Here is a 25835-nt window from a genome sequence, read left to right as displayed (position 1 = left end):
ATGGTCAATAATACTGTAATAACTTTGTATGGGGCTAGATGGAGACATCATGATGATCATTTCAGAATATATACAAATGTCAAATCACTATGTAGTGCTCCTGAAACTAACATGATATTGTACATCAACTATATTTCCATTACAAATAAATAAATATAGGGACTTCCCTGGTCCGGTGGCTAAGACTCCTCTCTCCCAATGCAGGGGGCCCAGGTTCAATCTCTGGTCAGGAAACTATATCCCACGCACCACAACTACAACTTGGTGCAGCCAGATAAATAAATAAGCACTTATAAATAAATAAATATCAATACAAACTGAGAAATTACCTGTAAGATTTAGAATCCTGACTTTAAAAAAAATAATGGAAAGTTCTGGTAAAACTAAGTTCTTGCAAGGCAAAATTGGCCAGTGTCAAGCGGCTCTTCCCTGGAGAAGGAAATGGCAACCCACTCCAGTATTCTTGCCTGGAGAATCCCATGGACAGAGGAGCCTGGCAGGCCACTGTCCATGGGGTTGCAAGAGTCGGACATGACTTAACAACTAAACTACTACTGCTAAGCAGCTCTGGGCCCCCTCTGTCTCTCATTGTAGCCTGGGTATCCCAGCTGGCTTCCCTAGCTAGTGTTTACTTGCCTGGCCCCTTGAGGGTTCATGACCCCTAGACCCAGAGGTCTCTAAGGCTTCAGGCCTTGACAGTCACAGTTCCCCCAGGGATGCTGGTGTTTGTCCTAAGGAGAGAGAGTGATCTGGAGCCTGCCCAGGGCTGCCCTTCCCACCTGGCCCCAGGCTCTGGAAGGACACATTCCTTTAGCAACTTCTAAGCCGATGCAGAGCAAAGCACCTTTGAGGAGACCCCCTCCACTCTCCTCAGCCCTCAAGGGCCTTGCAGCCAGAGCCAGTAACTCACAGCTGTGGTTACCCGCGCTGATTTCTGTTTTAAAAAATACTGCTGGATAAACAGTGAGGGAAACCCGAGCTGTTCCCACACCACATAAATCCCTGGTTTGCTGTCCTATCTGGTTAGCTGGTCTTTTCCCCAAATAATGGCCTGGCTGCCTTGCATCAGGGGCTGGAAAGGCGCGCCCAGGGAAGTGGGCCCGGGAGTCTCCCAGGCTGGCGCCCTGCCCGGGCCTCCCTCCTTCTCCCTTTCAGCACTTCCTGCCCAAGGGCACTCACCTTTGTCCTCACTCCTTCCACCTGCACACCCTTCCTCCTCCTGCCTCCTGTCTGCTTTGTCTCACTCCCAAGGCCTCCGCAGGAGAATTTCCTGGGGGACCCTGGGCTCCTCTTGCAACCAGAAAGCCCACAGACAAAGTAAAACCTGCCTGACCACCACCCCTCCCTCTGGAAGTTCCCCTTGAGAGTGTCCTGCCAGAGCCTTCTGTCAAAGTGCAGATATCCTGGCTCAGAAAGTAAGGCCAGAGTCTTCTCCATCTTGAAGATTAGTTTTGCCTTGGATGACAGTTTCCAGACTTAGCGGGGCGGGCGGGGGGCGGAAAACAGACACCCAGTTGAGTTTGAATTTCAGATAAATAAAAAATTCCTTTTTAGCTTAAGCGTGTCCCCAGTATTATATCTGAGTGGCTGTATGCTAGGTCGTGTCTGACTCTTTGCAACCCCATGAACTATAACCCTCCAGGCTCCTCTATCCATGGGATCTTCCAGGCAAGAAGACTGGAGTGGGGTGCCATCTCCTTCTCCAGAGGATCTTCCCGACCCAGGGATCGAACCCACATCTCCTGTGTCTCCTGCATTGGCAGGCGGATTCTTTACCACTGGGCCACCAATATTACACAGAGCATACTTAACTGGGCTGCCTGTATTTTTTTTCCTGGCTGCCCTAACTGAGAGCTTGCCCTTGAGATTCACATGCTTCTAGCTCCTACAGGCACAGAAGCTCTAGAAAGGGCACGTTTATTGAGCACCTACTGAGTGTCTGCAGGTCGTCTGTACAGAGAGCTGCTACTTTTCAGTTGAGGAGACCGAGGTCAGGTGACCTTCAGGAGCTGGAGCTCAGAATCAGGTGACTCAGTGCCTCAGATGACTGTGTTTTCCAGTCCTCTGCCCACAGTCTCAGTGCAAATAAGTGATGGCTGCACCAAAAATTTACGCACAAGAGAGGAAACTCAGCTGAGAAATTGTCTCTAATATTAACACAGTGTTTTCTGGGATTTAAAGCAAGACCCTGTCATTGGATCCTTGGCGTGGAATGTCCTGCAAGCTTCCTGGGAGCATCTGTGATCGTCGTGAGGACAGTATTCTGTGGTTTACTCAACGCCAATCTGTCCATCGAATTGGTTGAGCCTCATAAAAGTCCTAGAGGTCAGTAGTGACCCTGGTACCTCAAAGCCTTCCAAGAAGCAAAGGACATATAGATTCCAAATGAATCCCAGGACCAGCCACAAACATTCTGGTCCAAAATGGTTTCCATCCTTGGAAGACAGACAGACAGCTTGTCTGTCTCCCCTCTCAACCCTACATGGTCTTGCTGGGGATCAGGTGTCTCATTCGACTCTTGTTCTACTACGTGAGTGAACGTTAATGGCCTTCTCCCTCTCAAGTTGCCTTTTGAAGTTGTCCTCAAGGCAAAAACCTCAGGTGTTTCCATCGTCGTCATCCAGACTGTACCACTAAACACGGTGCACTAAGCTATGGCACGAGATTTCCTACTATACCTCATTCACTTCTCAGCAACCCAACTGAGAAAGAAGGGAAAGAAGAAAAAACTTATTCCCATTTTACAGATGAAGAAACTGAGGCTCAGGAATTCCCTGGTTGCCCAGTGATTAGGACTCAGCGCTTTCACTGCTGGGGCCCAGGTTCAATCCCTGATCAGGGAACTAAGATCCTACCAGCTATGCGGCACAGCCAAAAAAGATTTACAGATTTATCAGAGCCAAATGTGAACCCACACTCTCCTGATTCCCAAGGCCATGACCTCAACACTCTGTTATGTTACCATAAAAGAAGGTATGGGGGTCAAAGGGCAGCTGGGATGCGCTGTCTTCATCCTCTATGGAGCCGTGACCTGCCCCATAGTCCAGCAGAGTAAGGAAAGGGGAGATATAGTAATTCCCCACGCGCATCGCCCTTTGTGGTCAGCCAGCTCTTTTCGCAGACATCAGATCGTGGATCCTCTTAACGGCCACACGAGGTGAGTACTGTCGTCTCTGCTTCAACAGCGAGAAAACTGAGGCCCAGAAAAGGGATGTGTCATGTCTGAAGCCACATGGTGGAAGAAGGACAAGGCCACACGTCAAACTCGAGCCTCTGTCTCCAGGCCCAGGTTCTCCCCTGACAGCCCCGCAGTTGCAGGCACAGGTCAAGGGTGGGGAGCCGTGGGGGATTCCCAAGGACACGCCCACGTGTTGAGCACAATGGGGGAAATTCCAAAAGCTCCTTGGGATGGCTCAGGTGTGGCCAAGCCCACCGTCCTCCTCAGGGACCCTCCTCCTCACGCAGGCTTTTCCTCTTCCTCCTCCAACTCCCCCAACAACAACCAGAAATGGGGTCCCCTCCCTTCCTGGAAACCCTGCTCTCCTTGGCCACTCAGGGCTTTTTTCCACAAACAGCCACGTCCATCCATCTCTGTCTTGCGGGTCTCAGGGCCTTGGCGGGGACACGCTGACTTTGAGGAGGTTAAAGGTGCCGGTGTCCGGCCTTCATCTAACAAATGGGTTGCCGTGAGGGGAGGACCGTTGTTGTTCTTTCCCGGCCTCAGAAGAGGAGCCTGTCAGGAAGATGGAGAGGCCAGCAGGCCCCCGGCCGCGCCCTGCGGGGAGGCTGACAGACGCTGGCAGCTGTGCGGCGCCAGGGTGCCAGGGCCCTGCCTCCTCAGCGCAGAGGGCCCCCTGTGCCCCTCCCCGAGCCCCTCCTGACCTCTCAGCCCCTTCCACGACCCAGGACCCAGCCTCCCAGGGGCAAAGGGCCAGGCCCTGGGCCTCCCTGGGATGGGGTCCCTGGCCAGATGGAGAGGACAGAGCCGGAATCCGGTTACAGCCTGCAGGCCAGACCCTGGGAAGCTTCCTCTCCCTGCCAGCCTCCTGTGGATTCTTTCCAGAGCCCCCACAGCCTGCAGCCCCTCAAGGAACCTCCCCAGGCTGTGCTCTGTGGAATCCCCTCAGTGCCCATTCCTCAGTCCCATTTGGAATCATCCTGGTAAAGGAAAACGAGATGGACTAGGAAGGGAGCCACTATGATCCATTACCTGCTTCGCACTTCGCATAAATGGTTTCATTTCGAATTCTGCAACATCCGTGGGCCGGGCATTCTGAGGCAGTAGGGCCAGGCTGCCTGGGTTTGAATCCTGGATCCTCCACTTCCCAGGGGTGTGACCTGGTCCAGGTTATGCAGTCTCTCTGTGCTTCCTCCTGTAAAAGATGGCAAAGGTGAGAACCCAGTGGGCTTCTGTAGCATCCACTGGGGAACGTGGTTGAGGCACTAAGATCAGTGGCTGAGTAGAAGCTGTAAGGACCATCCCAGGTTAGGGGAAATGGAAGCTCAGAGAGATGAAGTGACTTGTCCTGGGGCACACAGCTGGGAAGTGACAGATTCCGGATTTGAACTTTAAACTGTCTAACCCCAAAGTCTGTGCTCCTTCCTCAGCATCAAAGTGCTCCAGACTGGACAGCTGGCCACCTGAGGGCAATGCCTGCTTCTGCCATTTCTTAGATGTGTGATTCCGAGCAGCTCACATAATCTGTTTGAGTGAACCTCTACTTCTTCATGTGTGTAAATGTAGAGTGTAATTCTTTCTTTACCCAAAATAGGAGGGTTGTAAGCTTCAGAGGAGAGATGTACGCTCAATGGGCAAGTCCTGGACAAAGCGGAGAGGGGAGTCTGGTTTGTGGCTTTGACCCCATCTCCTCCACCAGCCTGCAACACCCTGGCTGCCTGTTCTGGAAGATGAGATGCCTGTTTAATTAACATCATGTGTGCTCCCTCCAGGCCTCAGAGCTGAGACCCAGGGCCCCTCCTCAGGGAACCTTGGGCATCTTTGGAACCAGCCAGCATATACACTGTTCTTACCATCCATTCCCATTTCAGCCCCAATCCTGCTGCACTGGACTATGTAAATAATTCAGTGGGCAAGGAGCTCTGACCCTATATGCTTGGAATGTCACTCTCCAAGAAATTATATTAACCCTCCAGAGAGACAAGCAGGCCATGGTGACTGAGTAGACTGACTGGCCAGTTGAAATGGCAATGGATCCTCCTGTGATGGGCACCAGCCTATAAGACCATGAGAAAGTGAACGTCACTCGGTTGTGTCTGTCTCTTTGTGACCCCATGGACTGTAGCCCATCAGGCTCCTCTGTTCATGGAATTCTCCAGGCAAGAAAACTGGAGTGAGTTGCCATTTCCTTCTCCAGGGGATCTTCCCAACCCAGGGATTGAACTCTGGTCTCCTGCATGCATTGCAGGCGGATCCTTTACCCTCTGAGCCACGAGGGAAGCTCTTAGACAATGAGACTGTTTGTCAAAGAGAACTCTTTGGGGACTTCCCTGGTGGTCCAGTGGCTAAGACTCCACGCTCCCAATGCAGGGAGCCCGGGGTTCATTCCTTGGTCAAGGAACTAGATACTATGTGCTGCAATAAAAATCGAAGATCCCCCATGCCGCAGCTAAGATTTGGTGCAGCCAAGTAAATAAATATTTTTAAAAAGAGAGAGAGAGAATTCTTTGGGAAACGAGAAGCTCCTGATTCCAATTTCCATGCACAGACTCCATGGAAAACTTGGCCTCTGGGGGTGGGGAAGACAAAGCAGGTGGGCGAAGGTTACAGGGCCAGAGAGCAGGTGGGGGAAGCCAGGAGAAACTTCAAGGAACCTACCTAAGTGTCTTTCCTTTGCCTTGGGGAAAAATGACTTGAAACCCCACTAGACAAGAGTGTGGCTAATTGGCATGTAAGTTGGGGGTTAAAGAGCGGAAGGAAGAATCTGATTGTTTTTTTAAGTTACTGAGAAAGTGAGAATGTCACTGTGGGCTGAGAGAAATAATTTTTTTTTCTGGAGTGTGTCTCTCTTTCTACTACAGACCGTAGTGGGCCACTGAGACTTGCAAAAAAAGATTGCTTTTAATCCACCTTCCTTTTTGCAAGCAGCAGTAGAAGGGCCTTTAAATCAAATGCAATCAGCAAACTTGTCTCTTGCACTTATTCCCCGCTTCACTCCCTGGAATTTGGCACTTGATGGTTTCTGGATCTGACTTAAGTCTTTTTTCAAATCCAAGACTTGGGGAATTTTGTTAACAGTGCAATAAAATAACTTCATAGTGTTATAGGAGGCACATTAAAGAAAGTGTGTGTGTGCTGCTCTCTTTCCTTAAAAAAAAATACAGACAATGTTTCTTTAAAAGACTCCATCTGCAAATCCCATTAGATGTGCATATAAGGTTTCTGATGATTAATAGTTGCCTGCTCGGGTTTTGGTTGGAGGGGATCGTGTGTGTGCTGGTTAACCCCTCCCTCTCCTCTCTCACATTTCACTTCAGAAATTTGTCACTCTCTCCCCACCGCAGGATTTAAAAGTGTGTCTCAGCAGCCCTGGACCAGCTCTTTGCAGGCATTTGCTGCGGGCTCCAGGACAAGCCCTCGTCAGCCGGTGCGTCTGGGCTGGGACAGTGAAAATGTTTAGTGTCATCGGCGACAAATACACGTATAGGGGACCCCACTAGGCAGGCTGGTGGGTCAGGGGGAACAGGAAGCCAGGAGCCAAATCCAACATAGGTGCGGGCACACATATGTGTGGCCACCCACACGTGTGCGTACTCTGAGGAGCAACTTTCATTTTGGTTTTTGTTTTGGTTCCTGGGGCGAATTTTCTATCGAACACTTTTGCCCTCCTGTTCATTAAAAAAAAAAAAATTTTTTTTGGTTGCATTTTTAACAATTTGAATATAAAAAGTGTAAGAATCCAACCTTTGAAAGGATTGAGGCGGGCAGCAGACGCAGATGGATCCAGCGGCCAGCAGCTGCATGAGGGGTCCCCACCCCCCGGCCCCTGTCTGGGGCTGCCTTCGAAACCCCCACTTGGAAGGCACTGGAGCCTCAGGGCTCCCCCACTACCCGCCAACCCCATTCTCCTTCCACCAGAAACCAGACTTCCCAGCGACAGCGACAACTACATACCCCAACTTCTCAGCTTCATGCCTGGCAGCCACCCCACACAGCCTGCCCCAGGAGGAGCGAGGCTTTACTGAGCAGCACCCTGCCTTCCCACAACCCCCCGATTGGCACTTCCCTGTGTCAGAGGCCCGGCGTAGGCTCAACCCAGGCCCCGTGGGGGGTTCCAAGGAGATAGGGGCCAACAGCCCAGGCCTGGTGGACACGACGGGAGGCCCAGGCGAGGACTATGAGGTCCTTGGGAGCACTGCCAATGAGACGGAGAAGAAGTCAACCAGACGGAAAAAGGAGAATTCAGGTAGGTGGCTGAGGAACAGATGACTGTTCCTTTACTGTGTGACTTTGAGGAAGTTGCTTGCCCTCTCTGAGCCTAGGTAGCCTGATGTGAATGGGGGATAATATAATCTAACCTCCCCAAAGGCCGGAGACTTAAACCAGTTACCTTTGGGGGTATTTCTGCTCAGAATTCTAGGATTCTCTGGTGATGGGGGCTATGTCTGTGTCCTCACCTCTCCTGGGTTCCGAGAAGGATGTGCTGGAAAGAGAATGAAACAGGATCCACAAAGATTGGAGGGCAGGTGGGATGGAGCCTCTGGGTACAGGTTGGCAAAGGCTGGAGGGAGCTTTTCTGAACTGGACTGTGTCTGGGTCACAGTTCTCCCCAGTATGCCCCAGCCTGTTCCAAATGGCCCCGAGAGCCCCAGGGCTTACTCCCCAGGAGAGTTAGTTTACTCCCCAAGGCTCAGAGGGCTAGGACCAAGGCTGGGACCCTGGGCAATCAAACAGAACCAGGACTCTGTGTCTCTGGAAGTCTAGAGGCAGCAAAGCAGACATAGGGCAGGGATGCGAGAGGCAAATGCTAGGGTTTGGGGCAGACTGACCGTGAGGAATGCACTGCCCTGCTGGGCTGTGTGTACAGGCCGAGGGGCAGCACAACCTGCTAAGGTCTGGGTGATCTCCCAAAGGCCACTCCTCAGAGGAGCCCTTCTGAGGAGTCACTGATTTGGGGGAGAGTCAGAGAGGCAAGCAGCAGAGGGTAAGCCCTGGTGGAGTATCAGAGGCCAGAGGATGGAGCTGACCTGCTTGTTCAGACCCCATTAATGTCCATCTGCTCCTGGTGGTGGGGACTGTTGTTTCCTCATCTCCCCACGGGATCTCCCAACTTTTCTCACCACCCATTCACCTTTTGTCTCATTCCCCGTCTCTATCTCGACCAGAACAAGACAGTGCCCTTGCTTCCTGCACCCACTGCCCGACTATGTCCTCCTAACGACTGCCCTCAGGGTACATCTATCTGTCTGAACCTACAGAAGAGTTTTCATGGGGCTAATGAGGAGCAGGCAGCAAATGAGAAGACCAACCAAAGAGAACACTCTCTGCTTTAGTTTACAAAGTGCTTTCAAAGTAGCCCAGATTTCCTGAGCATCTTTGTTTGCTGAGTTTTGGCAGAGGCCCTGGGGCTGCAGGGATGAATAAGGTGTTCTCACTCCTAAACAGCTCAAACTGAGAGGGAGGGGAGGCCAGCAGAAGCCACTGGCAGTGGATATGCTATGACTGAGGGGGTTCAAGGTGCTGTAAGAAACATATGATAGTTCTGAGTCACACAGGTTCAAGTTTGGTCTATCAGGTCTTATCAGTGCCTCGATTCTTTACATGTGGAAAAGAAGAGACTGAAAAGCTTGAGAGGAGTTCTGCTAACATGGAGTTAACAGAGAGTGACTCACTCATCCGAATGTACCCAGCACTTTCCTGGTTTTAGCACTGAAAGTCCAGTGTCCCCAGGACAGTTGGTCACCCTAGAAGAAAGCTCAAACCTCAGACTTCAGACCCCAAATCCCACACCCTTCAGTAGATCTCAAACGCAATTCTCATTTTGAAATATCTGGTCTCCATGCTTGAAGAAGTCCCTCAGTGTGCTCACAGTGGATGATAAAAACCACAGTCCCTGGTGGTCCAGTGGTTAAGACCCTGTGCTTCCCCTGCAGGGGGCAAGGGTTCAATACCTGGTCAGGGAACTAAGATTCCAGGTGCCATGCTTCAAGACCAATAAATAAAATAATAATTTCTTTGAGTTAAAAGCAAAGCAAAACAAAACATAGCCCTCTTGGATGCTATGAACAGAAGGGCTCTTTAAATTCTCACCCGGTTAAACCCTGAACTGTTCCTAGGCCTGGCTGGAAATTTGCTGAGAATGGGACACTTTCTGCTTCTCCTCTCCAAGGAACTCTCAGCTCCTTGGCTCTGTGCCTAGTTGAAGAGTTCGCCCCTTTACAGCGCCTGCCACTGTAACTCCTCAATCTCTGCCCACACCCACCTCAGCTGCATCCAGCCACTTTCCAGGGAGCTGTGAGCCAAGGGTACTGGGAAGGCATGGACACAGCCAAGGGCCAGGCTTAGACAAGGTCATTACATGTTTCAGCTGGACCCAAATGCACCATCTTTCCTTTTGATGAGTGGCCCGTGGATGGTGCTTCTCGCATGCCAAGCAGCTGGCCACCCCAGGGCACCCTCTTCATAGGGTCAATTTCTGGTCAGGAGAGGCTCCCACCCAGGAGGGGCCCTGAGCTTTCCCTCAAGGTCCTCTCAGAAGCAGCACTGGCAGCAGCAGTCACACAAGGCAGGGCACAGCTAGCTGACTCTCATTTATTCTCTGGGGTTCCAGATACTCTCTGGTCAACATGGAAATCTTTATCCCCCAGTGGCTTGCATCGTCCTTTTGGATTTAATTAAAGAGGCAGGAAAGATCAGCTTTGTAAGAACCTAAAGAAAAGGGAATGCGATGGGCCGGGCTCACAACTAACTCAAGGAGTCTGGAATTCAGATCATAAGAGACAAATCCACAAAGAATCACCACCCTGGGACTTCCCTGGTGGTCCAGTGGCTAAGTCTCCACACTTTCAATGCAAAGGGACTGGGGTTCGATCTCTGGTCAGGGAACTGGATCCTGCATGTCCCAACTAAGACCTGGCGCAGCCAGAATAAATATTGAAAAACAAAACAAAGAACCCCCACCCACCCTATCAATCCTGATCCACTGGTTGGACTGTCTGTTTTAAACTTTGATATCCTGTTCATCATGGACTTTTTGTAAGAATTTTGATTTTTTTAAACATTGCGTTAAAATATTCTTTCTCTTCATTACAGTGGTTTTTGGCACCCCTTGCATGTTGTGCTCAATGTGAGTGTCTCACCCCGGCCCCTGCTAGGCCATCTCTGAAGGTTAACCAGCACTGATCAGAAGTGTGTTTTCCATCATGCTTCACAATCAGGCAGACAGGTTGCGGGTTGGCACTGCCACTTCCCACTGCTTGACATTGGGAAAGTCCTTAATTTCTTGGAGCTTCTGTCTCCCCAGCTGTAAAATGGGACTATAACAGTATCATCCTCCCCATAGTCCCTGCGAAGGTTAAACGCTGTGATCCGTGAGATGAACCCTGTGCCTGGCACATGAGTTCGATAAATAGTGGTTGTGAATGGTATCAGGCCTGTCTTTACAGAGCTAGTCTCCAAAACATAGAATCTGACAAATAGTCCTTTGTTTGGGGGGAGAGTGGAATTGAACGTTTCAAACATGCTGTCTCAGAAATTCCTGAGCCTGGGGTATAAAATATGGAAAATTCTCAAAATCATTGTTGGTCCTGAAATCCAGTTGCCATCAATTAGGAGCCTGAAGCTCAGAGAGCCACCAGAGAAGCTGGGGGAGGGAGTGAGTCGTGCCTAGTAAATGTGTCCCAAGCTGGTTGGCCTGGCCAGGAAGGGTCCGGTAACAGAAAGTTACTGAAAGTTCGTTTTGAAATGAACGTTCTCTGCTCCCCAGTCTCCTTCAAAGCTCTGCCAGTCCCAGTTGCTTTCCCATCACTTGCCATCACTGGGAGTGGAGCTGATTTGCTCAAGTAAATGGTCAGGAAAGAAGAGCTCCCTGGACCCCACTCTGAAACTTTCTGTTGGTTCACAGCACAAAGCTGATTTAGGAGTTGGCTGTGATGTTAACATGCCCTAACCACCCCCACTCCGGGGGGCCAGGGAGCGTTAAAGACCCCTGCTGGCAAGGACAGCTGCCACTCCTGTTTGCCCCCCAATCTGTCACAGCTACCATGGTTGTCTTTAATTTATGGGAATGAAGGATTTCACGGTGATTTCCTGACGGGGTTCAAGGGAAGGTCGCGTGTGATCAGCCCGGTGGCAACAGGTGAATCTGATCAGCCGCCTGGGAGGGCCTCTGTGCCTGGGATCCCTGCTGCTGGCTGATGCTCTCACATAGTCATTCTGTCTTCATCAGACTTGCTTTGTCCTCCACCGCATACTCCTGAAGTTCCGACATGTGTGCCTCCCAGGGTTCCTCCTTCCCTGTTTTCTCCCCTGTAAGATCTGATGTCCACCTGCCCTGCCCCTGCCCAGCTATGCACACTCTCAATTTCCCCTGAGGCTGAAAAACTCTCCACAAAGTGGCCTCTTTCCCACCTGATTTCCTTCTACAGCCCACCCATTCCACTTCTATCACCATGCAACAAGACACCAAGCCAATTCAGTTGCCTTGAAAAGGCACCCTGCTTTTTCTCCCCACCACCCCGATTTGTTCAGTGCTTCCCCTTGCTTCCCCTTGCCTCAAACACCCTTCTCTTCTCACACCCTTCTGCCTTATTTTAACATCCAGCTCGAAAGCCATCTAGTCCAAGCATCCTTCACTCCTTCCATCCTTCCTTCATGATTCCACTTGTACATAGCATCATTTCAGTGAAAGTTACAGTTAAGAAGTTTCAAATGACAGTATCACTAGAACCTGTGGCTGATTTTATAAATACAGTTTGTAACTTCATAAAGGAGATCTCCTGAGGTTTCTTACCATCAAATATCTAATATTTGAAATCTGTTTTTTTCTTTAATATGATCAAAAACACATCATGTAAGCTTGACCATCATAACCACTTTTAAGTGTGCAGTTCAGTAGCATTAACTATATATATATAATTGTGCAACAGATCTCTAGAACTTTTTCATCTTATACAATGAAATTCTACATCCATTGAAAAACAGTTCCTTTTACCCTCTTCCCTGCACCACCCCGCCCCCAGGCCCTGGCAACCAGCATTCTACTTTCTGTTTGTAAGAATTTGATTACTTTCAGTTCAGTTCAGTTCAGTCGCTCAGTCGTGTCCGACTTTTTTCAGCCCCATGAATTGCAGCACGCCAGGCCTCCCTGTCCATCACCAACTCCCAGAGGTCACTCAAACTCACGTCCATCGAGTCAGTGATGCCATCCAGCCATCTCATCCTCTGTCATCCCCTCTTCCTCCTGCCCCTAATCCCTCCCAGCATCAGAGTCTTTTCCAGTGAGTCAATTCTTTGCATGAAGTGGCCAAAGTACTGGAGTTTCAGCTTTTTACCTCATATATGTGGAATCAAGCAGTATCTGTCTTTTCATGATAGATTTAGTTTACTTAGCCCAATGTCCTCAAGCCTTATCTGTGCTGTAGCATATGACAGAATGTCTTTAGTTTGTTTAAGACTGAATAATATTCTGCTGTGCATATATGCACATTTTCTTTATTCATTTAACTGTAATGGCCGCTTGGTTTGTTTCCACCTCTTGATTATTATGAATGATTCTGCAATGGACCTGGATGTGCAAATCTCTTTAAGATCCTGCTGTGAATTCTTTTGGATATATACTCAGAAGTAGAACTGTTGGATATCATATAGTAACTATTTTAATCTTTTGAGGAACCACTATACTGTTTTCCCTATGGAATGCTTTTGTTGACCATACTTTTGGGGTCATATCCAAGAAATCATTGCCAAATCCATTCTCTCCATGTTTTCTTCTAGGAGTTTTCTAGTTTTAGGTCTTGCATTTTTAGGCCTTTAATGTATTTTTGAGTTAATTTTTATGTGTGGTGTGCAGAAAAGATCCAACTTTATCGTTTTGCTCATGGAGATCCTGTTTTCCCAGCACCGTTTGTTTAAGATTGTTCCTTCCCCATTGTGTAGCCTTGGCACCTTTGTTGAATATCGTTTGATCATTTATGTGAAGGCTTATTTCTGGGCTCTCTATTCTGTTCCATTGATGTATGTGTCTCCTCTTATGCCGGCATCACATTGTTTTGATTACTGTCACTTTGTAATGTGTTTTAAAATCAGGAAGCCTCCAGCTTTGTTTTTCTTTCTCAAGACTGTTTTGGCTATTCAGGGTTCTTTGAGATTTCCTATGAATTTTAGGATAATTTTTTTCTATTTTTGCAAAAAAAAAAAAAAGCCATTGGGATTTTCTTAGGGATTGCATTGAATTTGTAGATCACTTTGTGTAGTATGGACATTTTAACAATATTGTCTTTCAAAATCTATGAACACAGGATGTCTTTCTTTTCATTTGTGTCTTTAATTTCTTTTAGCAATGTTTTTGTAATTTTCATTGTACAAGTCATTTGCCTCCTTAGTTAAGTTTATTCCTAAGTATTTTATTCTTTTGATGGTATTGTGAATGGGATTATTTTCTTAATTTCCCTTTTGAATTGTTTCTTGTTCGTGTATAGAAACACAATTGAGTTGTGCATGTTGGTTCTCTATCCTGCGACCTTGCTGAATGTATTACTTCTAAAAGGCTTTTGTGGAATCTTTGGGGTTTTCCACATACAAGATTGCACTATCTACAAAGAGAGATCATTTGACTTCTTTCTTTCTGACTTAGATGCCTCTTAACTTCTTTTTCTTGTCTGATTGCTCTGGCTAGGACTTCCAGCATTATATCAAATGGAAATAGTAAGAATGAGCATCCTTGCCTAGTTCCTGATGTTAGAGAAAACTATTTTAGTTTTTCACCACTGAGTATGATATTAGCTACCGGCTTTTCATATATGGCCTTTATTATGTTGAGGTAATTTCGTTCTCTTCCTGGTTTGTTGAGTATCCAAGAATCCTTTGGTGACCTCTCTCTCCACACACGTGGAGCATGCCCTGTTGACAACTCTATTTTAGCATCAAACCACAGTTGGCTTATATCCAGAGTTATAGATGCATACAGCAGCCTTTTTCCTTAAAACGGAAGGTGTCTAGATGGCTGGAATGCTATCTGATTCACCTGTGCAGTATCACTAGCACCTACGGTAACATTTGTATACAGAAGCTGTGTGTCTGGCCAATAGCCTCTACTGTAATCTGGCATTCACTCATTCATTTTCTCACTTTCTGAGAGTGCCTCCACCGCCTGGTATGGGGTTTTCACCATGTGTGCTGCGCTTCTGTAAAATGCATCAGGACTTTTATAGTCTCACTCATGAAAAAGTGTGCAGAGAGCCAGACTTCGATCATAAAACCAGTGCAGGGTCAGGGTGAGTGCTGGGGTCAGAAAGATGTGTAAACATCCACATACAGGCTGGGCTGACTCACAGGAATCCCCTACAGGGCACTGGGGTTGGGTCCAGCAGAGGGAGCTGCTATGGCTGAGCAGTAAAGGGGACCCACCATGGTCAGGCATTTAGCGGGGCTCCTGGCTGGGCAGTTAAAGGGCCCAACTGCCACGTGAACAAGTGGCTGTGCTCACCAGGCTAGAGGAAAGCACACCTTTTTCTAATTTGCAGAGAGGTCCCTATGGTCTTGCATCAGCTTTGTGCCCATCATGGCCTTGTTCCCTCTCTCGCCTCAGTGGTAAGCACAGCTGTAGGGAGTTAGGTGGGGGGCATCTTGGCTCGCTTGCGTATAACAAATACCATAGACTGGGTAGCTGAAACAACAGACATTTATTTTCCCACAGTTCTGGAAACTGGAAGTCAAAGATCAAGATGTTGGCAGTTCGGTTTCTCCTGAGGCTTCTCTCTTTGGCTGGCAAACGGCCTCCTTCTCGTCATGTCTTCACTTGGTCATTCTTCTGGGGGTGGTCATTCTCTGTGTCCTCATCTCTTCTTATGAAGACACAAGTCAGATTGGATTAGGGCTCACACTAACAGCCTTCCTGGAGAAGGGAATGGCTACCCACTCCAGTATGCTGGCCTGGAGAACCTCATGGACTGTGTAGAACATGGGGTTGCAAAGAGTCGGACACGACTGAGCTAAAGTATTTAAAGTACTTTCGTACTCTGTACTTAAAGTACAGAAAGTACTTCTGTGAAAGTACTTAACAGCCTCATTTTAACTTCATCACCTCTTGAAAGACCCTATCTCAAAACAGTTGCATTTGGAGGTACTGAGGGTTAGAATGTCAACATATTAATTGATAGAGGGGACACGATTCGGCCCATAAACAGAGGAAACGGGGACAAGATTCTAGCAGTGGCACAAATGCTCCAGTTATAAATCCCTTTCAGAGCTTCCCTAGCCTTAGTCCAGGATCTGTTGGCCACTAGAGCTTTTCCATTCCTATAGGGTATTGCTTCTGGCCGCAAGGAGATCCTGCATTCTTTTTTAAGTTTTTTTTTTTTTTTCTGATGTGGACCGTTATTTAAAGTCTTTATTAAATTTGTTACAATATTGCTTCTGTTTTATGTTTTGGTCTTTTGATCACAAGGCATGTGGGACCCTAGTGCCCCGACCAGGGATCAAACCTCCATCTCTTGCATTGGGAAGTGAAGTGTTGACTACTAGACCACCAGGGAAGTCCCCATCCTGGCATTCTTATCTTTTCCCCACAAACAGAGAAGAAAAAGTGGAGACTATTTAGGAATGAATCCCTAGAGAAGCAGGGTGTTTGACAGACAAAGAAGGAAAGGACGTGATAACAAAATAAAGGGACAACCTCAGTAAGCGTCACCTGGGTCATGAGCATGACTCCTGAGTATCACATCCAGTGACTGCAAATCCATACCCACCTCTGAGGGGCAAGACTCGAGGCCCCTGGAGATCCCTAGAGCCAGCTTCCTCAGTGCCCACTCTGCCCACTGAATCAGGCTGCCCTGGCCTCTCCCAGCTCCCACCCCTACTCTAGCCTTTTCTATTTCATGTTTTCCCATCTTCCTTGAATTCAATGATGAAGGAACCGTGTGAGCAGTGGGGCCTGGGTCCTAAAGCCTACACTTCCTTTGGTGACAGCTGAGGGTGACATCTGGAACTTATAAACACATAGCCCAACGGTGCCTGAACCTTCCCCAACCATCTCAGAAGCTCACTGCAGCTCCTACCTCTCATTTCCACTGCCCCTCCCCACTCCAATTCTCTACTGCAAAACTTCATGGTCTCCACACCCCGACTCCTTGCTCAGTCCATTCCACTTTCCCTCATCAGAGCCCACCATCACTGCCTGCCCCACCACCAACACCTGGGACTCTCTGCAAACATGACTCTAGCCCTAGGCATTCCCATCCCAGAGAACATAACCTAAATTCCCCAGGCCCACTGCTGGGCTCCTCAAAGAAGCTGAGAGCCCTACCATGTCTCCTCAGGCCCCCATGGGAGAGGAAAAGGGTCTAGGCACTGAGGTGGGGCGGGGCCCAGAGAGAGAGGCTGGCCAGTCCTAGGAAGACAGAGAGGTCTGGATGCAAAGGCATCTGGGGAATGGTTCCATCCAGGTCTTGTCTATTTTGAGGGCTTTGACTCCTCTCTCTGAAGCTGAAAGTATCAAAACTAATGAGCAGGGGATTTCCCCAGTGGTCCAGTGGTTAAGACTCCATGCTTCCAATGCAGGGGGCGTGGGTTCAATCCCTGGTCAGGGAACTAAGATCCCACATGCTGCACAGTGTGGTCAAATTAAAACACACACACACACACACACACACACACACACACACACACACAGAGCTAATGAGCACATTAAAGGTCTGGTCTGTAGCCCAGGAAACTACAGGCACCATTTTCAGAGGATTTGCCAAGGTCTCACCTACGGAGAAGGCAATGGCGCCCCACTCCAGTACTCTTGCCTGGAAAATCCTATGGATGGAGGAGCCTGGTAGGCAGCAGTCCATGGAGTCGCTAAGAGTCCAATACGACTAAGCGACTCCACTTTCGCTTTCCACTTTCATGCACTGGAGAAGGAAATGGCAACCCACGCCAGTGTTCTTGCCTGGAGAATCCCAGGGACGGGGGAGCCTGTTGGGTTGCCGTCTATGGGGTCGCACAGAGTTGGACAAGACTGAAGTGACTTAGCAGCAGCAGCAGCAGCACCTGGGGAAGTCCCTGGGAGGCCAACCTGGACACAGATTCAGATTGCCCTCCTTGGAGTAACCACATCTCCATACTCACTGTCCCGCAGCCCAGGGTGACCTAGCCTGGATGGGTCCTGGGGGACTTTGGGCAAGCCATTTAATCTCTGGATCTCAATTTCCTCATTTGTTCTATGGTCTAATGTGTACCTTACCTACCTCACAGAAAAATTAAGAGGATCTAATAGGAAGCAACCTAATAGCAAGGAAATAGCTTCCTCTCAAGGAAATCTGGGTTCTCAGCCCACTTCTGCCACTAACTTGCTGTATGTCTTTAGGCAAGTTTCTTACCTTAACCTGTAAGGTAAAAAGGCCACATCAGATCATCTCTAAGTCCCCTTCTAGGTCTGCTATTCTATGATTCTGTAGTACAGAGGAAAGCCCAACAGAAGTTTATCTCTGGGGGAAAGAAACCCATTGTCAATCGTCAATTGCAATGTGCTATTTGAACATGGGGCATGTGACCATCTATCTGGTCTTGGATAGAAATTTATGTTAAATGGCTGTAAGAGTTGGGGAATAGGAATACAGGACTCCAAAAAAGGCACATTCCCCAAGGTCTGTCTGAGCCTCCCTCTAGTCCAGATAAAGCTGTCTGCTGACTATAAGAAGGCCTGCCAAACGTGACAGCTATTTATGAAATAATTTACCTTGGATGGTGTGAAAGCTCGTGGTGGAAACCGCAATATCACACACACACATCCTGTTTGCATTTCTCTGGGCACTCTGGACCATTCCATCATGGCCCTGCTCCCTCTGAGGGTGTGCAGAGGATGGGGTGGGGTCACATGGCTCCTCCATAGACACAGAGGCAGCCTGCTAAACGCCAGCCTCCTCCCTCTGCTGTCATGGAAGAGGCACCCTTTGGCCCTGAGGAAGAATCAGGACCAGGAGGATTGATGTGGATCCTCATGCAGATCAGTTCTAGTTACTGTGCCTGGAAGCAATAGTGATACAGATTCAAGCACAGATACGCAAAAGTACTGGGAGAAGGGAAAACAGTTACAAGGCCAGACGTTGAAAAGGCATCCTTTTCGCACAGTTCTTGAGACGTGGTGCCCCGAGAAGCATCGTGTTTCACCTCTGCCTGCGCTCCCTCTCCAGCATCATCCCCAGGAGAACCTCTTCTGGTGGTTCTTTCAAAGGAGTCTCAGCTGAATGCCACGCACTGTGCTGTGTTAACACACGTTTCCCATCTCATTTTACCTTCGAAGCAGCCTTTTGATCACAGCGGTTGCGATAGCTACCTTGATATACTTCTAGTCCTTTTGTTATTTCTAACATTTCTAAAGGGTTCTTAACACCTGTGGGAAGCTGATGAGGGACAAAGGTCCTCCCGGTGCCACCCTGTTTAGCCAAATGTTGCCTTGAGGTTCACATACGGGTTCAGACAGTGGGTTCCCAGCTTATCCTGAGGCCCCAGTGCCCAAATCAGGATAATAAGAGATGAGAGAGGAGAGTGGATAGGGAGGGGTTACCCTGGTTGTTGCCCCACCACAACCAGTCCAAGACCAGCTACAAAGGGCTCGTTTCCCAATCTCCCCTCTTCTCTCTAGGGAAGATGATGTGCAGGACTCTGTATGTGTGTGTAGGATGGGTATAACTGTGGGGAGAGGTGTCCATAGGGCACCTATGCACACCTAAGCAGGCCTGGGAGAAGGGGAGGGCGGGGTGTGAGCATCAACCCAGGACAAAGCTTCTGGGAGCCCTGGAGGTGGAGATGCACAGAGCTGCCCCCAGCCAGCCAGCCAGACACCAGGGCTGCTGATGGCCACAGCTCTGATCAGCTGGATCTGGATTCAAATCTCAGTTCCGCTGACCCAAAGCTGCCTGGCCAAGTTCCCGGGCCTCTCTGAGGTTGCTTCTGCCTCTGTATACTGAGAAGGATTTAGCAAACATTTAGCAAGTACCTCCTATGTGCCGGGTTCAGTAGCAAGTGAGAAAAGCAGTTACATCCCTGGGGACAGAGAGCTATGAATCAAATTATCACACAAATCCACATGACAAAGATAAAGGGATAATAATACTGCCTACTCCTTCCGGTGTTATGTGGGGACGATTAAAGCCGTGACTGCATCTTAGCACAGGGAAGACTTTAAGAAGTGGCAGCTGCTATTACCCCAAGCCCTCAGATGGCATCTCAAGGAACTGAAGAATCAGCGCTTTGAAGTTTTAAAAGCATCTTCCACCTACAGCAGCTTGTCCAGGCTTCCCAATAACGCTGGGAGGTAGATTTCTGGATGAGGAGTCTGAAGCCCAGGGAGGTTAAGCGACTTCCTGAGAGGCTCCAGCAAGAAGATCGAGGATGCAAACCTCGGCCCAAGTCCTCTGGGTTTGACACACCCGCTGCTGTGAAAGGAAAGGACTGGGAAACACTGAGCCCCCGGGCAGGAGCGGATGGGAACCGCGCCAGGTTTCGCGGCCTCGCTCCTCCTCCGCGGCGTGACCGTGACCGCCCCTCCCTCCCTGGGCCGCGACGGCCAAGGCTAAGGACTCCTGGGGGACCCCGGCCGGGCGGTGCGTCCTTCCCCTCCAGCCCCCGCTCTGCTTCCGGAGAGGTCTGGGCAGGCAGCCCGGCCGGAGAACTCGCCCCCTTCCTTCCCGGCCCCCGGGCGCGGGTGGGCGCCCCACCCGGACCCGGCGCGGACAGCCGGGCATCGGGGCTGCAGAGAGCCCAGGAATCGGGGCTGTGGGGATCCCCGGGGGCGGCCCTCCTCCGCCTTCTCCGCTTCCCCCGGACGCCCGGCCGGGGCGGGAGGCGCCCCCATCTCTGTCCCGCGCGCCTCCCCACTTCTGAGCCGCCTCTTCCCGCCCTTCTCCCGGGCTCCCGGCGGGGGACTAGCCAACTGAAATACGAGGGACTGCGTGGAAAGAGCTAGAAAGAACCGGCAGGCTGAAGTTCCCAACGGAACGCGGAGTGGACGAGGGGGCTCTGAATCCCGACCCCGCTTGGCAATCTGGCGGTTTGGCCAGCTTCCCAGTCTGTAAAACAAGGACAGTGAGTTGAAAGACTTCTTATTTTTAGAGCCCTGCGTAAAACGTGCTTCCTGAAGCCCTTTCCCGGCCACGTGGCACGCGTTGGTAGTTCATTGTGTGGGTGTGTCCGTCTCCTTCCTTCACGCTTCTCCACCCACCACCGTCTCTTACCCTGCTCCGGGAGGTCACGATACAGTCCCTTCTATGTATACAGCACTTAACAGTCTGTAAAGCCCTCCTACATGTATTTCATTAGAACAGTATGTTAGTCAAACTGCCTGAGTGGATTCCAGCCCCTCCACTCACTGGCCAAGAGAACAATTTACTTCATTACTCTGTGCTTAGTTTTCTGTTCTGTAAAATGGGTTTCGTCCTAGAACTCACCTGGCTGAATTACTGTGAAGATTAAGTGGCTGATACACCTAAAGTGCTTGGTCCCTGCACCCCTGTTAACAGCTGCGATTGAGCCCCTGCTATGTCTAACTCAGAGCCTCCTTCATAAATGAACTTTCCAGACTGGGAACCTCCTGGTGTCAAAGGTAAAGGCTAGGGTAGCCAGGTCTTGGAAGCCAGGAAGAAACTTAAAGCAGCGCTTCTCAATTTACATGTGCACACAACTCCTAAGGTAGTAATAGTGTTAGTAGATCAGTGGTGTCCCAGATTCTTTGCAACCTCATGAACTGTAGCCTGCCAGGCTCTTCTGTCCATGGCATTCTCCAGGCAAGAATACTGGAGTGGGTTGCCATGACCTTCTCCAGAGGATCTTCCCCATCCAGGGATCGAACCTGGGTCTCCAGCATTGCAGGCTGCTGCTGCTGCTACTGCTAAGTCGCTTCAGTTGTATCCGACTCTGTGCGACGCCATAGACGGCAGCCCACCAGGCTCCCCCGTCCCTGGGATTCTCCAGGCAAGAACACTGGAGTGGGTTGCCATTTCCTTCTCCAATGCATGAAAGTGAAAAGTGAAAATGAAGTTGCTCAGTCGTGTTCAACTCCCAGCGACCCCATAGACTGCAGCCCACCAGGCTCCTCCATCCATGGGATTTTCCAGGCAAGAGTACTGGAATGGGGCAGTCTTTACCATCTGAGCCACAAGGGAAGCCCTAACTCCTAAGGGGATCGTGCTAAAATGCAGATTCTGATTCAGGATATCTGAGGATGAGGGGTGAGCAGCAGGAGATCATGCAAGTCTGGTCAGTGCCCAGGCTCTGCTGCTACTGCCACCAGATCATCCTTTAAGAAGCCAGGTCTTAGAGCAGTGGTTTGTAACCCTGACTGTGTGTCTGAATCATCAGAAGCCTTGTTAAAACAGATCACTGGGTCCCACTGCCAGAGTTTTTCATTCAGCAGGTGTGTGTGTGGTGATGCCCAAGGATTTGCATTCATAATGAGTTCCTAGATGGGGCTGATCTCCCCGAGGACAGAGAACCTCATTTTTAAAGCATCTTGCCCCACAAGCTCACAGCCACTACCAGTGTCAAGTTGAGGGTGGCTCAGGTGGTAGAGGTCATTCAGCAGCCAAGGGCAGCTTCTTGTGCTCTGGATATTAAAAATAGTTGTTTGAGGGGCAGGGCACTTGAGGTTGGGATCCTGAATTCTTTCCATTTCTCTTAGGGTTAAGACATTCGAAGGAATGATAAAGGGACACAGTGGGATCTTTCTCAGCATCCTTTTAGAAATAAGAGTGACAGGGAAAGGCTGTGCCTCTGCTTGAAGACAAAAGAAAGGAAACCAAGGTCCCTGTGGTTCATGTCTTCCTGTTTGGGGTCCTCTCTCCCCAGACAACCAGGAGAATCGAGCGAAGCCAGAGGGTGCCAGCAAGGCCCGCAAGGAGCGGACAGCCTTCACCAAGGAGCAGCTGCGGGAGCTCGAAGCTGAGTTTGCTCATCACAACTACCTGACCCGGCTCCGCAGATATGAGATCGCTGTAAACCTGGACCTCTCCGAGCGGCAGGTGCAACATGGAGGAGCCCCTCCTCTTCCGGCCATCCCTCCTTTTCTGTGCTCTCTCATCCCCCACTTCCCTGCCCCCTTCTCCTGGAATCTTCTCCTTCCTCCTCTCCCTCCGCCCAATCCAGACATTCTGGTTGTACCTGACAATCACCTGCGGAGAGTCTAACAAGGTGGATGTATGGAGCTCACCCCTAAAGATTGTTTTCACTGGTCTGGGGTGGAGTCCAGGCATCAGAATTCTTCAAAGGTCCCCCAGGTTGGGACTTCCCTTGTGGTCCAGTGGTTAAGACTTCTGCTCCCAATGCAGGTGATGGGGTTCAATTTCTGGTCAGGGAACTAGAGCTCATATGAGGCAACTAAGACTGGTGCAGCCAAATAAATAAATATTTAAAAAAAGTAAAAAGTCCCCCAGGTGATTCTCACATGCAGCCAGGGTTGAAACCTCTGCTCTGCTTATCCCCAAACGTGAGTGCGCAGTGGAATCACCCAGGCCCTTGTTTAAAATGCAGATTCCAGGGTTCCACAGTGTGATAGTGCAATAATAGAGGGAATCTGCATTTCTAGTAGGTTCTCCAGGTGATTCAGACATGCAGCTGGTTCCTGAGCACATTCTGAGAAAAACTTCCTCGCCCTTTGTTTTGGCCTTTTCTTCAGAGCATTCCACCCATGCTCTTGCTCTGATGTGGAGTAAAATTTAATAATAACTGATAGCAGCTTTCAGTTGAGAAAGTGATCTGTTGGAGTGCTGGATTTAGAATCAGAGGACTTAGATTCAAATCTTGCTTGTACCACTTCATAGCTCTGGGACCTCGATCACATCTTCTCCTAACTTCTCCGGTCTCCAGCTGGGTCATAATCCCACCCTAAAGGTTTACATGCAGGTAAATGCTGAAGCTCAGATAAGAAAATGCCCACACCAGAGCTACCTAAGCTGAAAAATGCTTTCCAAATGTTCCTAAGGGAGAGGCTGGTGATTCTGTGTTCCCAGATCCTTGGGTAATAGAAGCTTAAGGGAGGGGTGTCCACATAAGAGGGGTGGGGCTTGTGAAGGGGGTGGGGCCAATGCAAAGTGACATTTAGTACCAGTTCTTCTGTCTGTGAGGTTTTCTTTATCTGGAGACATAAGACAGGTCTTTGAGCAGATTGATGAGTCTTACCTTTGGTCTCAATACCTGGAGCCTTTGGAGGCATGGAGAGAGGCAAGCAGAGTTTCGAGCTGGGCTCCCTGGAGCTGCACCCCAGGTACCTTGAGCATCAGTATTGGTGAGGTGGTCACGCCTGCCCTGAAGTGACCAGGCTCCTCTGCTTCCTTCATCAGGTCAAAGTGTGGTTCCAGAACCGAAGGATGAAGTGGAAGCGCGTGAAGGGGGGTCAACCCATCTCCCCCCATGGGCAGGACCTTGAGGATGGGGACTCTGCCGCCTCTCCAAGTTCAGAGTGAGATTCTCCAGGGAGAAAAAAAAAGACTAAGGACTGAGCCCCTTACCAATGACCCCCACCCCAATCCCACCTTAACCTCCTCCCACTCTCCCAGGGCAGCCTCTCCACACTTCACAGTGATTCCTGGATAGAAAGCTGCCCAGGGTTCCTGGGAGCCTTGAAGTTTCTAGAAAGTTCTGTCCAGCATTACTCTGTCTTTAGCAGCCCCTTCCCCAGGGCCTTCGCTTCCCACAGTTCTCATGGAGTCAATCATATAGTGCCCAGATCCGACCCAAGTGAATTTGGAGAATAGCTCCAGGGACACTGTTTCTTCGGGTCTAAGCTGCCACCCACGCCTCCTTCTCACAACCTTCCTCCCACACCGGCCAGACCTTCTCCAGTTCTGGACACCTGGCCTGATGGGAGAGGAGCCTTGAGACCGCTGTGAGTCACTAAAGCAGATGCCCCCAAAGAAAAGCAAGGAGACACACACACACACACCCTAGACCAACCACCTCTCCTTCTGGGTTTTGTTCTGAGGCTTTGGGGGACCTCAGTTGTCCCAAACCCCAGGAAAAATCAATGTAAGGAAGTCTGAGGACAGAAACTTAGCTGCTACAAATCATAAGCCATCCATGAATCCAAATTGGCTGGCTCTGTGGGCAAGTTCATGAGCGCTGGCTAGAAGCAGACAGTCAGGAGGACAGATTGGTACAGGTCTCTGTGGTCCCCACACAGGCTTTTCATGCTGGCTTGACTGGGTGGGTGAGAAGGGACCCAGGACAGCACCTGCTTCTTCAAAATCAATTCAGGGACATACCTGGGATTGTTGAGCTGGACTCCAAGTCTCTGGAACAGCTATTCCTTTTAAATCAGTAATTTCTGGATGGAAAAACTATCCAGATGCTCACATTATTGAAGTGAGGGCTGTGTTCCGAGGATGGAGCAGCCATACTAGGGCTGCTTACTGGGCGAGGGCCTAGAAATGTGGGACCCTGGCGTGGTTTCTTTCTCCAGCTGCAGGGTCTTGTGCTTTCAAAGAACTCTGGCTGCAAAAGGTCCAAGAAAATGTCCTACTTTCTCCATGGGATGCCTCTGAGCCCCTCCGAAGTGTGCATTCCACAAATGCTGTTATGATGGGAGGAGCTGCCACATTTATGTGTGGACTGCCCAACCCCCACCCCAGGACTGTTGGCCCAGCAACCTGGGGCTACTGACACCTTGAGAGAGGCCCCTGCCTGCCCCAGTGCTCTGTCCCCAAACACCAGCTGGTGTTGCAGAGGGAGGTCAGCAAGAGTTTGAGTTCTTGTACGTAGATGTAATCATTCATGTGTAAAAAAAATACAAAAGCAAAAAGCCCACCTCCCTATCTTGAAAGGACAGACTCTGTGGAAAATGATTGCCAAGTGAGATGGCTGGTTAGAGCATGTGTAATTTTTTCTAAAGTATACTTCATCTATTTTCTTTAGATTACATCAAGTTAACTGTGTAAGATCAATTCACTTAGTAAGAAAATTCTTCAAGAAATAAAATCAATAAAAAGAAAAAAAAAAGAGCAGAGTTTCCAGGTCTTTTTTCCTGGAAGAGCTAGGAACCACATGTCTGTATGTGGTCTTCTGATACTCATGTGAGCCTCAGCCAGACAAGATCTAGAAACAACAAGAAAACAGAAATGCTCTAAACCAAGGTATCCTTTGGTTCTTCAAAACGTAGGGGTGCAAATATAATGGATTTTTTTTTTTTAAGTCTTGTCTTCCTTGACTGTATTATCTTTATTTCCCACTGGAGAATTTTAGCTTTCAGTTTCCCTAACCTGTGGCTTATCAAATAAACAAAGTTCTGTAAACAAAAGGTGAACTCTTTTGTTAATAAAGGAAACTTGACCATAAAACTAACCATCCCTAATTTTTAAATTCAATGTTTGGAGGTTTTTGTTTTTCAGGGTGCAACAGTATATACCAACAGTAATAAAAATGACACGAGAAAAAGTGTCCCCAGTTCTGTGTCTTTTTAATTACAAGGGATTTCTCTCACCAAGATGTCAGCAATGGACAAAATAGGCCTGGCTGGACAGCGAGGAGGGAGGGAGCTCAGAGGAGAGTCCTGGCCAGGATTTGGCTCTGAGGCCGTTTGGCCCCGGTGTGGGTGGTAACCAGAAATGACATCATCAGGGGCTGGCAGAAGAAAGCAGACCCACCAAAATCAAGGTGCCAAAGGGAAGTTTCAGGTTCAAAGCCA

The 25835-nt window shown here is 49.4% G+C and overlaps 1 protein-coding gene across 3 annotated transcripts; it reads left to right on the top strand.

The window, feature by feature from the left end:
- Window positions 1–6554: 6554 nt before the first annotated feature.
- MEOX1 (mesenchyme homeobox 1) lies at window positions 6555–25588 on the top strand. 3 transcript variants are annotated; one of them, XM_004012966.5, is made up of 3 exons: window positions 6555–7424; window positions 22007–22179; window positions 23497–25588. In XM_004012966.5, the coding sequence occupies exons 1-3, from the start codon at window positions 6956–6958 to the stop codon at window positions 23617–23619; spliced, it is 765 nt and encodes a 254-aa protein (XP_004013015.3). In that variant the 5' UTR covers window positions 6555–6955; the 3' UTR covers window positions 23620–25588. The 3 variants fall into 3 exon arrangements, with proteins under 3 accessions (XP_004013015.3, XP_027830262.2, XP_060250885.1); XM_027974461.2 differs by lacking the exon at window positions 22007–22179; XM_060394902.1 differs by having other exon boundaries at window positions 22007–25588.
- Window positions 25589–25835: the final 247 nt, after the last annotated feature.

The sequence above is a fragment of the Ovis aries genome, chromosome 11 (assembly GCF_016772045.2).
Source record: "Ovis aries strain OAR_USU_Benz2616 breed Rambouillet chromosome 11, ARS-UI_Ramb_v3.0, whole genome shotgun sequence".
In the NCBI taxonomy this organism is placed as follows: Eukaryota; Metazoa; Chordata; class Mammalia; order Artiodactyla; family Bovidae; genus Ovis; species Ovis aries.
Note: the sequence above shows the minus strand (reverse complement) of the source record. Positions and strands in the feature narration are given on the sequence as shown.